General features: G+C 40.2%; 1 protein-coding gene across 1 annotated transcript in view; it reads left to right on the forward strand.

The window, feature by feature from the left end:
- LOC124605713 (probable helicase with zinc finger domain) overlaps positions 1 to 17,623 on the forward strand; it is a 150,562-nt gene that overhangs the window by 125,977 nt on the left and 6,962 nt on the right. Inside the window, exons 17-18 of the mRNA XM_047137586.1 lie at positions 12 to 133; positions 9,410 to 9,527. Of these exons, the coding sequence (XP_046993542.1) occupies positions 12 to 133; positions 9,410 to 9,527 (240 nt within the window). The remainder of the gene's footprint in view (positions 1 to 11; positions 134 to 9,409; positions 9,528 to 17,623) is intronic.

Raw genomic sequence — 17,623 nt, forward strand, 5'->3', positions numbered from 1 at the left:
ATTGCCCACAGGGTGACTATACCAACCTCCTCCCTCCTGGTGTAAGTCTTACAGACATGCTTCAGTCACAGGAAAGGCAATTACAGTGGTATCATCAGTTGCTTGACTCCTTTGCACCTGAAGTAGCCAACAGGTAATCATAATATATATATTTATATCTTACAAATGTCTGCTTGTGTCTGTGTATGTACGGATGGATATGTGTGTGTGTGTGTGTGTGTGCGCGCGAGTGTATACCTGTCCTTTTTTCCCCCTAAGGTAAGTCTTTCCGCTCCCGGGATTGGAATGACTCCTCACCCTCTCCCTTAAAACCCACATCCTTTCGTCTTTCCTTCTCCTTCCCTCTTTCCTGATGAGGTAACAGTTTGTTGCGAAAGCTTGAATTTTGTGTGTATGTTTGTGTTTGTTTGTGTGTCTGTCGACCTGCCAGCGCTTTCGTTTGGTAAGTCACATCATCTTTGTTTATATATATATATATATATAAAAACAAAGATGATGTGACTTACCAAATGTAAATGCTGGCAGGTCGACAGACACACAAACAAACACAAACATACACACAAAATTCAAGCTTTCGCAACAAACTGTTGCCTCATCAGAAAAGAAGGAAGGAGAGGGAAAGACGAAAGGATGTGGGTTTTAAGGGAGAGGGTAAGGAGTCATTCCAATCCCGGGAGCGGAAAGACTTACCTTAGGGGAAAAAAAGGACGGGTATACACTCTTGCGCGCGCGCACACACACACACACACACACACACACACACACACACACACACACACACACACATATCCATCCACACATATACAGACACAAGCAGACATATTTAAAGACAAAAGACCCAAACTCTTTGTCTTTAAATGTGTCTGCTTGTGTCTGTATATGTGTGTGTGTGTGTGTGTGTGTGTTCCATGCAATGTCCATTGTTAACAGAGAAAGTAATTTTTGTTTTCATTGTAAACAAAATCTCCCCTACATTATTTAAATAAGGTAGAATAGTGTATTGCACTAAATTTAGGTTGTTGTAGCATATGGGCAAATAAGAGTATTTGTGGCACTAAGATAGGTGGCACCTGATGACTCTCTGGAGAGGCACCATGTATACTACATTTCAGAAAACTGTTTCCTTAACTCTATCCCTTTTTGGTGGTGGGGGAAGGGGTGGCATTTACATATTAGTGTTAACTTACAAGGTGCAGGAGGAAAGCTTTTATTAGGGGCAAATGAATGGATGTATAGATGGCAGGAATGTATCAGAAGTCTGTATTATAAAGAAGAATTTTACTGTATTGTGACAGAAATAAAGGGGAGAGTGGGTGTTTGAAATTAAATGAATCACTAGCGTAGTTGGAACATGATAGTCTGTTGAAACAATTCAACAGGAAGTATGTGGTATAGAAACTACCAGCTGTTTCACGTACAATGCTTGGGGAAGCCTGCAACTCACATAGCAGATTTATCAGCCATTGCCTCTTCCGTCTACCACAGGATGGCTGCAGATGCCTCCCATGAGAGTTTCACATACGACCCTGTGCTGAGTTTGCGGCTCCCGCTACCTGTGTGTCGCTGTGCTCGATCCTCGACAGTAACACTGTGCACTTGACTCCTGTACTCTGCAATTGAATGCACAGGTGTTTTCTTTTGAGTTTTTTGTCAAGTTTCCATTCGTTATTTAACACGCGAAGGATCAATGAGTTTTTTTTTGTGTAGATTTATACAAAACAGAATATTTTATGGAATGTTGGCTTGCATTCGTACAAAAATTTCCTGTTCTCTGCGTTCCCAGTGAGTCAGTGGTACATACATCAGTGAAGAAATTTCAAGAGACTGGACTGTGTTAGACAAAAAAAAGGTCTGCAGATCCCAGTGTATCAACTGAAAATGAATTTGACGAGGCAGAAGAGCCTTGGAAAGAAGTCTGAGAAAATCAGTGCTCTGTTTAGCACTTACGACTGGTGTATTGGTAGCACCTGCTCTTGGAGCTGTGCACAAAACTTCGACTGAAACCACACAAAATAACAGTAGTGCCTTGACTAATTGAGATTCTTTTGCGTTATTGCAACTGGCTGTTACAATTTGTACACAATTAAAAGGTTGATCCTGAAATGCTCTTTTTATGAAGAATGGCTGCATTTGTCATGATATGTAAATTCATGGACTCATTGGTTATATCAACAGCTTCTGCATGATGTGAAAGCAGGATTGTCATGTGCAGTTAGTACAAGACATATTATTGGACAAATCTTTTGCCATGATCAGGAGTGTCTCTGGTGTGCGAATGATATAATGTATCCTTTTGTAGAGAACTAACACCCAACGAAAAGACCTAGGATTATTTCATCCAGGGCAGTGCAAGACCACCCACTGACATTCCTCCAGTGACAGTAGTAAGAAGTGTTTTTAATGACAGGATATTTGACTGGCCTCCTTGTTCTCCAGGTCTAAATCCCTGTGATTTTTAGCTTTGGGGAATGTTAAAAGATAAGGTATATGCAAACAGTCCCCATACACCCAAAGACTTTGACAGCCGAAATTCATCATATGTGTGGTAATGTGTTGAGATGATGTCAGTCTACTTTTGCCATAGAGAGACATCATTTTGAGCACCTGCAGCAAATAAAGATAAGCTTGATTTAGTCGGACTACATCATTATTTATGCTCAAGTCGGGGGAAGAGCATACAGCTGTCCTGGGCCAGATGCAAGGGAACAGCCAGTAAATGTGCCATGTGAGCTGCAGGCTTCCCAAGGCATTGTACATTAAGCATCTTGTAGACTGTTTCATCAGATATCCAGAACACATTAAACAGGAGACACGCCGTCTGATTCCCAGATAAGCGTAGTCACTTCTCTATAGAAAAGGCATTAGTGTAGATACATGTGAGAACTGTCACTTGATCATTTTGCCATCTCATGCCTGTCAATTCATGATAATAATAAATAATAATAATACAGATAAATGGAAAATTGCCGTCCCATGCCTATAAATTTGTGGTGGTAATAATAATAATAATAATAATAATAATAGGCAGAGATCAGAACCAACCAACACACAGAAGAAACCCACAAAACCAGCATGGCAACACAGGCTACAGATCAGAATAGAAAAACTGAGAAAAGACATCGGACAGCTAACACAATTTATAAGAAATGAAATATCAGACAAAAACCGAAAAAGGTTAGATAAAATCTCACAACAAGACGCGATAGAGCAATTAGATGAAAAGAAGCAGGAATTACAAGCATAGGCCAAACGACTTGGAAGATACAAAAAAGTGAAAATAGAAGGAAACAAGACCAAACATTCAACACAAACCAAAAGAAATTTTACCAGGCAATAGATAACACACACATTAAAATAGACAATCCACCAAACATAACAGACATGGAACACTTCTGGAGCAACATATGGTCAAACCCGGTGCAACATAACAGACATGCACAGTGGATACAAGCAGAAACAGACACATACAAGATGATACCACAAATGCCTGAAGTGATAATTTTGCAACATGAAGTCACCCGAGCAATTAATTCTACGCACAATTGGAAAGCCCCTGGAAAAGATAAAATAGAAAATTTCTGGCTAAAGTAGTTCATCTCAACACATTCACATCTAACTAAATTTTTTAACAGTTAAATTGCAGACCCATACACATCCCTGATACACTTACACAAGAAATAACTTCTCTGAAACCTAAAGATCAAGCAGACACAGCAAACCCAGCGAAATATTGCCCCATAACATGCCTACCAACAATATACAAAATATTAACTTCAGTCATTACACAGAAATTAATGACATATACAACACAGAACAAAATTATAAATGAAGAACAAAACGGCTGCTCCAAAGGAGCACGAGGATGTAAAGAGCAACTGATAATAGATGCAGAGGTGACATATTAAGCTAAAACTAAACAAAGGTCGCTACACTGCGCATACATTGATTACCAAAAAGCTTTTGATAGTGTACCCCACTCATAGTTACTACAAATATTGAAAATATACAAAGTAGATCCTAAATTGATACAGTTCCTAAACATAGTAATGAAAAATTGGAAAACCACTCTTAATATCCAAACAAATTCAAATAATGTCACATCACAGCCAATACAGATTAAGCATGGAATATACCAAGGAGAATCATTAAGTCCTTTCTGGTTCTGCCTTGCTCTGAACCCACTATCCAACAAGCTAAATAATACAAATTATGGATACAATAATACTGGAACATACCAACACAAAATCACACATTTGCTATACATGGATGATCTAAAACTACTGGCAGCAACAAATCAACCAATTACTAAAGATAACAGAAGTATTCAGCAATGATATAAATGTGGATTATGGAACAGACAAATGTAAAAAAAATAGCATAGTCAAGGGAAAACACACTAAACAAGAAGATTACATATTGGATAACCACAGCGACTGCATAGAAGTGATGGAAAAACAGATGCCTATAACTATCTAGGATGCAGACAAAAAATAGGAATAGATAATACAAATATTAAAGAAGAACTAAAAAAAAAAAAATAGACGAAGACTAACAAAAATACTGGAAACAGAATTGACAGCAAGAAACAAGACAAAAGCTATAAATACTTATGCTATACCAATATTGTAGTGAAATGGAGTAACACAGACCTAGAATCACTCAATACACTTACATGATCACAATGCCACAAATATACACTCCTGGAAATGGAAAAAAGAACTCATTGACACCGGTGTGTCAGACCCACCATACTTGCTCCGGACACTGCGAGAGGGCTGTACAAGCAATGATCACACGCACGGCACAGCGTGGCCGTCGAATGGCGCTAGCTGCGCAGCATTTGTGCACCGCCGCCGTCAGTGTCAGCCAGTTTGCCGTGGCATACGGAGCTCCATCGCAGTCTTTAACACTGGTAGCATGCCGCGACAGCGTGGACGTGAACCGTATGTGCAGTTGACGGACTTTGAGCGAGGGCGTATAGTGGGCATGCGGGAGGCCGGGTGGACGTAACGCCGAATTGCTCAACACGTGGAGCGTGAGGTCTCCACAGTACATCGATGTTGTCGCCAGTGGTCGGCGGAAGGTGCACGTGCCCGTCGACCTGGGACTGGACCGCAGCGACGCACGGATGCACGCCAAGACCGTAGGATCCTACGCAGTGCCGTAGGGGACCGCACCGCCACTTCCCAGCAAATTAGGGACACTGTTGCTCCTGGGGTATCGGCGAGGACCATTCGCAACCGTCTCCATGAAGCTGGGCTACGGTCCCGCACAACGTTAGGCCGTCTTCCGCTCACGCCCCAACATCGTGCAGCCCGCCTCCAGTGGTGTCGCGACAGGCGTGAATGGAGGGACGAATGGAGACGTGTCGTCTTCAGCGATGAGAGTCGCTTCTGCCTTGGTGCCAATGATGGTCGTATGCGTGTTTGGCGCCGTGCAGGTGAGCGCCACAATCAGGACTGCATACGACCGAGGCGCACAGGGCCAACACCCGGCATCATGGTGTGGGGAGCGATCTCCTACACTGGCCGTACACCACTGGTGATCGTCGAGGGGACACTGAATAGTGCACGGTACATCCAAACCGTTATTGAACCCATCGTTCTACCATTCCTAGACCGGCAAGGGAACTTGCTGTTCCAACAGGACAATGCACGTCCGCATGTATCCCGTGCCACCCAACGTGCTCTAGAAGGTGTAAGTCAACTACCCTGGCCAGCAAGATCTCCGGATCTGTCCCCCATTGAGCATGTTTGGGACTGGATGGAGCGTCGTCTCACGCGGTCTGCACGTCCAGCACGAACGCTGGTCCAACTGAGGCGCCAGGTGGAAATGGCATGGCAAGCCGTTCCACAGGATTACATCCAGCATCTCTACGATCGTCTCCATGGGAGAATAGCAGCCTGCATTGCTGTGAAAGGTGGATATACACTGTACTAGTGCCGACATTGTGCATGCTCTGTTGCCTGTGTCTATGTGCCTGTGGTTCTGTCAGTGTGATCATGTGATGTATCTGACCCCAGGAATGTGTCAATAAAGTTTCCCCTTCCTGGGACAATGAATTCACGGTGTTCTTATTTCAATTTCCAGGAGTGTAGAATACATCACATACATTCAGCAACAGAAAGATTCACATTAAGCAAAAAGGAAGGAGGAAGGGGATTTATCGACATAAAAAACCTACATTATGGACAGGTAGACAATTTAAGAAAATTCTTTATAGAATGAGCAGAAACTAGCAAAATACACGAAGCAATCACTCATATAAATACATCGGCTACACCATTGTAATTTCATAACCACTTCTACAACCCTTTAGATCACATAACATCAACAGATACGAAGAAAGTAAATTGGAAAAAGAAAACGCTACATGGCAAGCACCCGTATCATCTAACACAGCCACACATCGCTCAAGACGCATCCAACACATGGCTAAGAAAAGGCAATATATACAGTGAGATGGAAGGCTTCATGATTGCAATACAGGATCAAACAATAAACACCAGATATTACAGCAAGCATGTTATTAAAGATCCCAATACCGCAACAGATAAATGCAGACTTTGCAAACAACAAATAGAAACAGTAGATCATATCACAAGTGGATGTACAATACTAGCAAATACAGAATACACCAGAAGACATGACAATGTAGCAAAAATAATACGTCAACAACTTGCCATACAACATAAACTAATAAAACATGTTCCCACATACAAGTATGCACCACAAAGTGTACTGGAGAATGATGAATACAAATTATACTGGAACAGAACCATTATAACAGATAAAAAACACCATATAACAAACCTGAAATCATACTCACCAATAAAAAGAAGAAATTAACACAACTATTCGAAATATCCATACCCAATACAACAAATATACAGAAGATAACAGGAGAAAAAAATTGAAAAATGCATCCAGCTGGCTGAGGAAGTCAAGGACCTGTGGCATCAGGACAAAGTTGACATTATACCAATTATATTATCAACTGCAGGAGTCATACCACACAATACCCACCAGTACATCAATGCAATACAGCTACATCCAAACGTATATATACAACTACAGAAATCTGTAATTATTGATACATGTTCAATTACCCGAAAGTTCCTAAATGCACTGTAACATATACCATACAGTTAAAAGGAAGTCGCGCTTGATCAAGGTCCGCGTCACTTTCCATTTTTAACCAGACATAACGTCTGAGAAAGGAAAGAATAATAATACAGTTAAATGGAAAGGGCGCATCTAGAGATACTAACTGAAAACCAGTTTGCCTCCAGAAAAGGTAAAAGTACCACGGAAGTAGTTCTTACTGTGCGATTAGTAATACTGACAGTACCAAATGAATTTACTTGCTGCAGTAGAGTATGCACTGATTTGGAACTTCCTGGCAGATAAAACTGATTCCCAGACTGAGATTTAAACCTGGGACCTTCCTTTATTACAGGAGTGCTAGTCCCATGAGATATGAGATATGCAGGAGAACGTCTGTGAAATTTGGAAAGTGGGGGAAGAGATACTGGTGGAAGGAAAACCATCAGGGCAAGCCTTGAGCTGTGGTTGGAAAGCTTAGGCAATAGAGCACTTGCCCATGAAAGGCAAAGGTCCCAGGTTTGAGTCCTGGTCTGGCACACAGCTTTAATCAGCCAGGATGTTTCATTTCAAATAAATTGTCTGATATACTGTAACTTAAGTACCGAGATTGAAGAATAATTTGAATTATTTATGAAACAGAATTTTTACTGCCGTATACGCTTGTGTGAGAATTACTTTGGTGCAGCAGTCAGTTAATCAAATGAACTGTCATTTTATTCTCCTATATATTTATATTAGTGTCCATTCACATGCCATTTTCATTTGCTGTTAAATATATAATTTAAATTTTTTAATGATTCAATGGTAACAACTAATTATTTTCACTGTCGTCTGGTTGATTGCTGTTGACACATAATGTTATCGTCATGTAGAAGTTCCCTTTTGGGTTTCATCTTGAATCATGTATTTAGGATGTACATTTTTTTCTTCTCAGAGAACTCAAATTGTGTGTGTCCCATTTTTATTCCCAGTGTCAAACACTAAGATTTCCTGTACAGGTCATTTACATTAAAATTACTCATTATTAATCTGTAATGTGATTCACAGTTGCATAGCAGTTTTTGTAACTGTTGATTACTGTCTTGAACCTTCATTTGAGTGTAAAGATGTTGTCTTGTACACTTGAATTATTCCCAATGTGTTTATATTTCCTGTTTGTGTCCAAAACCAATATTTTTGTTCTATCTTTGCTTTCTGTTTTGTTGAGCTTCTAGTTCTAGCAAACTATCCCCAGTCCTTAATGTTATACATAAGTTGATTTGAACTGTCAAGATGTTTTAATTTGGCAGTCTTACCAATGTATCATTGGATGAAATTTCATGCAATTTCACACTTCCCTTTGTTGTTTTGCCATCATGGTATTTCTTAACATATGTAAGGAAGATATATCCTAGCATTGCAGCCTGATAAGATTGCAGGTTGGTCAAGTTACTGTCACATTTAAGCTGTCCATTCAGACATAGCCACTGTAACATCTGCTAGCAGCTAGATCTTTGTCCAGAAAGAATAATCCTATTGTCTTTGTCAGTAAGGAGTGCCATAATTTATCTCTTGTATCAGTGCAGCCTTTCAGAATGTTATGACTGGCATTTATCAATGTTTTATCAATCCAGTCTATGTCCTGAAATTTAATCTTTCCCATTTCACATAAAAACCTTTATCATCATAAAGATGTATCACCTATCTCCATTAGCATTTTACATCATAAGCGTAGTAAAAGAGCACAGTAATCAAGTATTGTTTGAAAAGTAAACCAGATGGGTAGTGCACACAATGTCAATCATGGATTACTCATGAATCCTGCAAGTGAACTGACCCTTTGATATGGCACATTAGCAACAACAGATATTTGCACACGATATTGAAAGGCTCTGATTAGAGGATATTCATTCCAAAACATGAAATGAAAGAATGATTCTTTTAATATTTTCGTAAATTGGTATTTATTGTAATAAAAACCTTATATTGCCATTTGAAAACGCATTTTTTATTAGTGTCATAGAAACAAATGTACTTAAGGTTGGAAATTACAGGCGGAGAAAAATTAAGACTGTTATACAGGTTAACCTGTTATGCTAGTTGATGGTTCTGAGAATTAAATGAATGAAAACACCAAAGTTTACTGTAAAATTCCTTCTCATCACACACCCCATCCCCACCTTCCTCTCTTTTTCTGTGAAATACATGGAAATTGCAATACAATTGTTGGCAGTACAGAAACATTCCAATTATAAATGTTCATCAAATTATTATTTGTGGATAACATGAGGTGTGCTTTTAATAAACATCTTTATTTCTAAAGGTTTCTTGAATTGCTGCGCATGGCAAGTAGGAAGCAAATGAGTCCCGTACAAGATCTAGCAAGAACACTGGATGAGATTCTTGGTGATAAGACGCAGCCTACTTTCCAGCAAGTACAGGTGTGTTATAGCATTCATTTACCTTTTTCGTACATTGATATATATGTGTAGACTTGAACAACAAATAGAAATTTGTACCAAGACTGGAATTCTGGATTTCTTGCTCCCTAGGCTGATGCGCTAACCACTATGTCAACCTGACACACTCACTTTGCCGAGCTGCATGAACTGCCCTAGCATATCTTCCTTCTCAGTGCAAATTCCCATTCACACCTCAGCCGACTTTGTTTTCCCCCTAAAGTCGAACAGATGTATTGGAGTAGCACCTCAGCATTGAATGAAATTCGGGATCCTGCCTGAGACCGAAGCATAGGCGGCTGAATCAAATGAAAGTGTATGATTCACAAGACTTTTTTGAGTCTCAAACATCTATGATTTCTATATGTGCAGTGCTGACGAGCAGCAAATTTCACAAGTTAATGTGGCTGCTGCATTCAATCATCATCATCATCATTCTCAGTCTCAGTTATTCCTCTTTAGGAGAACACATGAATTTGAGCAAATCTCAGCTTCGCTTCCTTTTCTTTTCTTCCCAAAACCTCTTCACTGATTCGCGTTTTTTTCCAGTGTGACATGTTCAAGTTTCTTGTTTTTGATTTTACTTCTGAACTGCTTTCTGTCCTCAATTTCTTCTTCTGAAATTTTCAGTTATTGCGTCTTTTTGTGTTTCTTTCATCTAATTCGTCTTTTTGCTTGTTTTAACAATGTTGACAATTTTTTGAGTGTTTTTCTTGCATCCTACCTAGGTGCCCGTAGAACTTCAGGTGAATTTTCCTAAATTTTGTGTTTGTAGAGTTCCTTTGTAGGTCGTCTGACCTAAGTTCCATCTTGGGGAATAGCGCCATATATTTTTCTAAGAATTTTTCATTCATGTTTTTTGGTGTCATGGATTTTTTTCATCCCTGTAATGACCGTAGTTTCTGCTGCATAGAAGGCTTCCAGTGAAACGACACTGTTGTAGTGTCATAGTTTTGCATTACAAGATACTGCTCTTTTTTGTTTTGATTCCATTTCAGTTTGTATGCCTTTTGCATTTTGAATATTCTTTCTGTGTTGGAGATTGTGTTTAGTCTTGTGGGTCGGATGGTATCTCCTAGGTACCTGAAGTGGGTGACCTGAGAGATTTTTTCATACTGTGTTTTCAGTGGATGTTTTCCATTTGATTTGGCGTTTTTTTATAGAGTTTTTTTGTAGCAAACTTGGAATACAGTTTCAAGGGCAATTTCACGTATAGGGTGATTATAATTAAAGTGCAGCTACGTACGGAGGTCCAGTGTAGGCTGTATTCATTGTGAGCAAATTGTGTAGACAGTGGTTAATAATAAAATCAGCATTATGCCTTTTTCTCTTGTTTGATCTTCTCTGCTCATGTCCTGTTCCTGATCCATTACATACGGAAACATTTTTATATATCTTTCTTGCATTTATAGTGCCAGATTTTCATCTTTGTACCAGGTGGCCAAAATTGGAACTAATTCTTTCCCTGTCTAAATCTGTTCTCCATTAACGCATTAGAATATCTATCAAGTTTTGCTATCGTACAATAACTACACCCCATGCTGGACGTTTGTGAGTAGCTACACTTGAATTATAACCACCTGGTAGTTTATCTAGTTGTATGTTGGCTTCATCTTTTTTGTTTTTTATATCACCAGGTCGTCTGCAGAGGCCAGGCACTTTACAGTGATACTTTTTCTTTTCTCTTTGACATAGTTATCCCATTCCCTGATTATTTTTCCTGTGGAATGTTGACAAAGAGTGATGATAAGCCATCTCCTTGTCAGAATCCTGCTTGAATTTTGAGTGAGTTTGAGATTTCTCCCATGAATTTCACTTTTAATGTGGTTTCTGATAAAGTTTTCTGGATGATGGCACTGGTCTTTCTATCGACTCCTAATTCTCGTAGGCTATTAAACAGTGTTTGTTAACAGAATCATAAACTTTTTTAAAATGAACAGATGTGTGTGTAACACGTAGTATGGCTTTTTGAGGTCCAGATCTGTTCAATACGGGGTCTCCCTTTTCTGAACCAGATACTTGCCAGTCTGAGGCTTTGCTTGCAATTAAAGTCGCTTCAGCAAAGCCATAGAGAGAATTTTATAATTTTCCTATGTAATCACTGGAATCTGTTTTGTTTCCTTTCTTGTGGAATGGGTAACAAGGTGCTCTTCTGTTCTTTTGGAATTTTCTCTGTTTTCCAGATTTCTGATATTATTCTGTGAATCTTTGGCGTTATGTTTTTGTGATTCAGTTCCATAATTCTGAAATTATGTCATCTTCACCAGGTGCTCTGTTGTTTTTCGGTGGTGTGATTATTTTCACTATTTTTTCTTGTGAGGGTGGAAGCAAATAAGGATTTTGGTACTGGTTTTACAAATCAGAGTTGTTCAGATGGATCTTCACTGTGGAGGAGTGCACGGAAATATTTGGCCAGAGTTTCACAATTATTCTGTGTATCAGTTTTCAGGGATCCGTCAGATCACTGGAAGTTTAGGCTGGGAGGTTGGTAACCAGTTAAATTCTCTCCGAAGATTATAAAAATTGTGGATGGTGTTTTTGGTAGTGTCTTCTTCTATTTCATTCAACCTCTTATTATTGTATTTGTATTTTTGTCGTCAAATAAATTTAGAGACACCTCCCCCATACCTCTAAAACTTTGTGCCTCTCTTTTGTTTTACGATTATTGAAATTATTCCATGTTTTAATCCTAGATTCGACTTCTTGATTGCGTGTGATGTTTCACCACCTATGGTATGTTTTCATCTCCTCGAGGGTTGACCTAATTGTATTGTTTGCTTTACTTTCTCAATGAGTTCAGGCCATTTGTGGTGTCCACCCTACATATTTCTTCAGTTATTTATTTTCTTCTTGCTGAATTGTGGGTGTTTGGAATATGTCTGGAAACTCTTTGTTTCTCTTGTTTGTTTTTTTACTTTGATCTGTAGTAAGTTGTGGTCAGACTCTAAGCATACTGTCCTGGTTTTTGCAGTGAGGACATCTTTGGTGTTATATCAAAGAGGTAGCAGTATGGTTAACCTGGAGCTCTCAGTGTGTTTTATGGGGCCTTTCCATTTCTTTAGTTTTTGTGTGGACTTCTTGAGTAGTGATGACATAATTTTGAGATTAAAATTTTGGCAGAAGCATATGAGATGTCCACCATTTTTATTGGTTCTGTTGTAGCTGTGTGCAGCCCAGTGATTCTCTTGCATTTCTTTTATTTTCGTAACTGCCCATTGAAGTCATTGATGTGGTGTTAGAAATTTTTTTCGTGATTTCTTGCAGAAGTTCCCAGAAGTCTTCTATCAATCGTGAGTCTTTTCTACTGTAGTCATGCACATTAATCAGTGTGTAGGCCTCCTTTCCTCATTTTATTGACAGTATTGATAATGTTTCTGAAGGTGATGGAAAGTCAGTGACTGAATCTGTGATGGACTTGTGAACCGAGAAGCCTGTGCCAAATTGTTTTGGTCCAGTGTTGATATGCACTGCAGGGTTTCCTTATAGAACTTTCAGTTCTCAGAGTTGAAGTGATTTTAATCTGTAAACCAGATTTCTTGCAGTGCCATAATTTCAATGTAACCATAAAATTTTTTGTTTTGTTCTAAGAGGGTTTTAGAAGTTCCGATAGTTCTATATATGGCATGTCTGGTCCTCCAGAATCCTGTGACTAGAGTGGGAATCCAATCTGTTGATGGGATCCTGGGGTAGTGTAATTGTTTCCTGTTGTTCTACCATTATTTCTTCAAGTTGAAGATTGCCAAAAATCAACCTCCGGTGGAGATCATGAGATTATAAGACTCAATTGTCAAGATTAAGCTGCATTCCTAACAACTGCACCAACTATGTGAACAAATGCTAACCAACAGCCACTGATTACCATATCTGATGGTGATTGATTTTATGATTGTATTTTGTCCACCTTGGGCATTTAATTTCCCCAGCACCACTCAAATCGAGGGGGCTTTCCACAGTGCACCACCCAGGAAAGCACCTGATGGGAGATCTAACAACCCCTCACAGGTTTATTATTAGTTAGGCATTATTATTTATTAGGTATTATTAGTTGAATATTAGAAGTTATAAACAATATAATAATAGTAATAATAACAACAACAACAATAATAATAATAATAATAATAATAATAATAATAATAAGTTTAGATATTTTCCACAGTCTTTAACTTAAATGATGGAATTTGAGGAACTTTGTTTTCACATTTAAAACTAATTTTACCCCTAAAATTTATTACAGTCTCAGCAGTGGTTTTAATGATTTCAAATTATAGGCGAAGTCATCATTTTTTAGATTTGAGAGAACACACAGTATTTACAAACATTTTAAGACACTCACTGAACCATTAGTATTGATGGAAAATACTTGATCAGATTATGGCCTGTGAGTGATAGGGTGTACTATTTTATCAATGGAATAAGTACACTTGAGTCTACATTTTGTACTTCTTTCATTTGATAGTACAGTGAGAGCTTCAGGGATATAATTCATCATGTAACCAGGAGTCGGAGACAACTTGATAGATTATAACACAAGTTACATATATGTTTTATGTAAATTCCAAATACTGCTGCTTAGTCAAAAGTGTTTTGAAATAATTAGATTTATTCACACTTGAAAATAACATAAATTTGGATGATAAAACATTAAGTATGGAATAATGTTCACAAGTCCTCCATCAATTATATAATCATAATAAAATACGTAATTGTACTTTTATTTTCGTAAAAAAAAATTTCTATTTATTTGTTTCCTACCAGTCCACTTATAAACATTCTCATTATATACTAATCAAAACTGTTTTCTCTCCATGCTAAATATGTATTTCTACATATACTTTAATCTTGAGTCATCAGAGTGAGCATTAAGTTCATTTTCTACATGCACTGCTGTATTGTGCTTTTAAAATATAAAATAATCTCGCCTCCACACCAGGACCTGAATGATGAACAGGCAAAATATACACTGTAATCTGTGGTGTATATGAATTTAGTCAGCAGCTGTAGAAATCAGTTGTATGGGTAGTTCTGTACTGCCCATATGCCATGATATATGTTCTAATCACATGAGAGGACATCACACGATAACACAACAAACTATATTAAGTCTAGAAAACAACTTATTATAATAGGTAGACTAGCCATGGAGTGGCTCACATTAACAATCCAATAAAACTTATTCAGAGATAAAACATTTAGGGCCTAACTGAGTTAAAGCTGGCTGGGCCTGCCTCTAAAAGCTGTTGGCCAGTGGGTAGTGTGCGTGTGCATACATATCCTCGAGTGGCAGCCTCTGACTGTAGTTGAATGTCTAGCTGTGTCTGCTGACTTGTGGATTTCTCCAGGTCACTGCACTTCTCCCCTCTTTGGGAACAGGGCATTACAGATCTGTGGGGCGAGTTGTGGATGGTAGCATTGTGGAGATGGTGCCTATGTCCTCAGAAGCAAGAGGAGCAAGCAACTCGTGGTAGCTGGAGACCAGGGATATGTGCGAAAGTAGGTAGCAGAAGGAGGGCCCCGACAACCCCCCTCCTTTTCATGTCTGGGCATGAAACTGCACAACCATCAGTGGGCAGTCCAAGTGAGGATCCATGGCAATGTCCAAGATGGAGGCAACACTGCTGCAGGCTGAGACTGCTACTGTGTCATTGAAACAGCAAGACGTATGCACTCCAACTGGAGCTCCACTGGAGCCACTGCAGGAGGCTGCAAAGGTATAAGCTCTTCAGGCAGAGGTGCTCCTGTAGGTGGAAGAGGAGGCAGGAACCCTCTGTTGCAGCCAGGATGGGGTTATGGGTGCTCACCTGGATGCAGAGCTGACTGCTGGTTCCCTGTCTCTAAGGTCCAGATGCAGCGGCCGTTCTGGCACATGATGACTTCTCGTTTCCAGCTGGGTTGCCGACCAAACCCTACGCATCCAGATTGCCATTCCCTGCTTAAAACCAGTCTGCTGGAATGCAATGGCGGGCGAGATCCAAGAGGAGAAAGAGCAATGTCCTCAGTTTGCCCCATGAAGCAGCTCCCCTGGTCTATCTGAACCAATAGGAGTGATTTGATAGCTGTCAGAATAGAATTCAACATTTCTTCTACAAGGAAGTCTTGCTGATATATTTTCCTCTGGATCTTAAACATGCGAATCGTGCGCTCAGTCTTCCTGTTAGATTGATGGTAAAAGGGAGGGGAACAAACATGGCATATGGCTGAGTGCACACAGGAATCGTGAAATAGCTGAGGTAGGAACTGGGGTCCATTATCAGAAGTGATGGTAACTGGAAGACCTTCCACAGAAAAAAATTTGGAGAGCACTTAAATAGTGGCCTCAGTAGTGGACAAAGGGCACCAGAAAAATGCAAAAAGACGCCAATGACAATCAACCAGAACACATTCAGAAATGGACCTGCCAAACAAACATGGATGCGTTCCCAATGCTGGGTTGCTAGAGGCCATGGAGAGAATGATGACCTGGGAGCCACCTGTTGACAAGCACACTGGGGACATACAGCAACCAAGTTTTCTAGATCTTGGTCAACGCTGGACTGGTAAACATATCTGCGAGCCAAGGGTTTAGTCTGGGAAGCACTTGAGTGCCCCTCAAGTAACAGCTGTGAAACCTCTCGCTGCAGACTCCCAGGAATGACCACAAGGGAGCTGTGTCATCTGTGGTGGTGAAGAGAACGCAGTCTAAGATTGAGAGATGATAGTGCAAGACAAAGTGAATTGGATAAGCAGCTAGGACACCGGGAAGGCAAACCTGTCGGATGAGGCAGTCTGCCTACCTGCCTGCCTGCCTGCCTGAGGGTGGGGTCAGCTGTTGTTGCCTTGGCAACTTGGGCACGCTAGTGATCAGAAAACCATTCTGCTGCTTGGTGGGAAGAGATGTCCAAATGAAAACACACAAGCTCCTCCCAGTCTAACTCAAGGGCCAACAGGCAACCAGGATAAGGTGTCTTCATTGGCACAGTACTCTGTGATATGAAAATTAATGTTATAGTTGTATTTAGAGGGGAACAAGGCCCACCTCTGCAACCTGTGGGCTGCTTTATCAGGGACCCGGGAGCCCTGACTAAATTATGAAAGTAAGGGCTTGTGGTCTGTAATTAGTTGGAACTCGGTGCCATACAAGAAAATGTGAAACTTGGTGACCAGGTACACAATGGCCAGAGCCATCTGCTGTGTCTGAGAGTACTGGATCTGTGCTGGACTGAGAGTTTCGGATGCAAATACCAGTGGCTGCTCAGAGTCGTCTGCATTCTGATAGGTGAAGAACGCACCCTCCTCCCCCTCCCCAATGGTTTTTTGGGATGATCAATGGTAGCTAGACACTGTGTCGACCACAGGAGTTCCGTCTGTGTGTTGATGGCCTGGTTGCATGATGGAGACCTGACAAAAGGAGCACCTTTGCATAGAAGGAGATGAAGAAGTGGTTACGTGATGGTGGACATCTTGGGAATGAACTGTTGGTAGTAGGTAATTTTACCTTCAAAAACCTGCCATTCACACAATGATGAGGGACTCGGCAGTTCCATAATGGCCGTGACATGGCATTCCACAGGTTGGATGCCTCGAAATGATGTGGCCCAGATACTCAAGAGATGGTTGATAAATATGAACTTCTGCAGATTGCAACACAGACCCACAGCCCAGAGTTGTAGGAAGAGGTCATAGAGGTCCTGTAATGATGATGTGATGTGTTCCAAATTGCGGGGTTACTTCCAATTCAATCATCAACCCTTGATATTGATAAAGGCCAAATGGTGTGTTAATGATCATGATACACTTGGATTCATCATCCAGGGGTAATTGGTGATATGCTTTGGAAAGATAAAGTTTGGAGAAGATTTGACATCCTGCTAAAGTGTGTGAACAGGACGTGTGTTGATCACGGACTATGAGTTCACAGTATCCTTAACATTGCTGCAAAGACACAGTTTGCCACAGTGTTTCTTACGCATGACAAAGGGGTGTGGCCCATTCACTAGAGGAAGTAGGAGCCACAACCCAGGAGGGCGGAGCTGTTCCAGCTCTACCTTTACTTGGGAGAGGGGGACCAGGGGAATCCTCTTAGCATTAAAAAAAAATCCAGG

Source organism: Schistocerca americana, chromosome 3 (genome assembly GCF_021461395.2).
Source record: "Schistocerca americana isolate TAMUIC-IGC-003095 chromosome 3, iqSchAmer2.1, whole genome shotgun sequence".
NCBI lineage: Eukaryota > Metazoa > Arthropoda > Insecta > Orthoptera > Acrididae > Schistocerca > Schistocerca americana.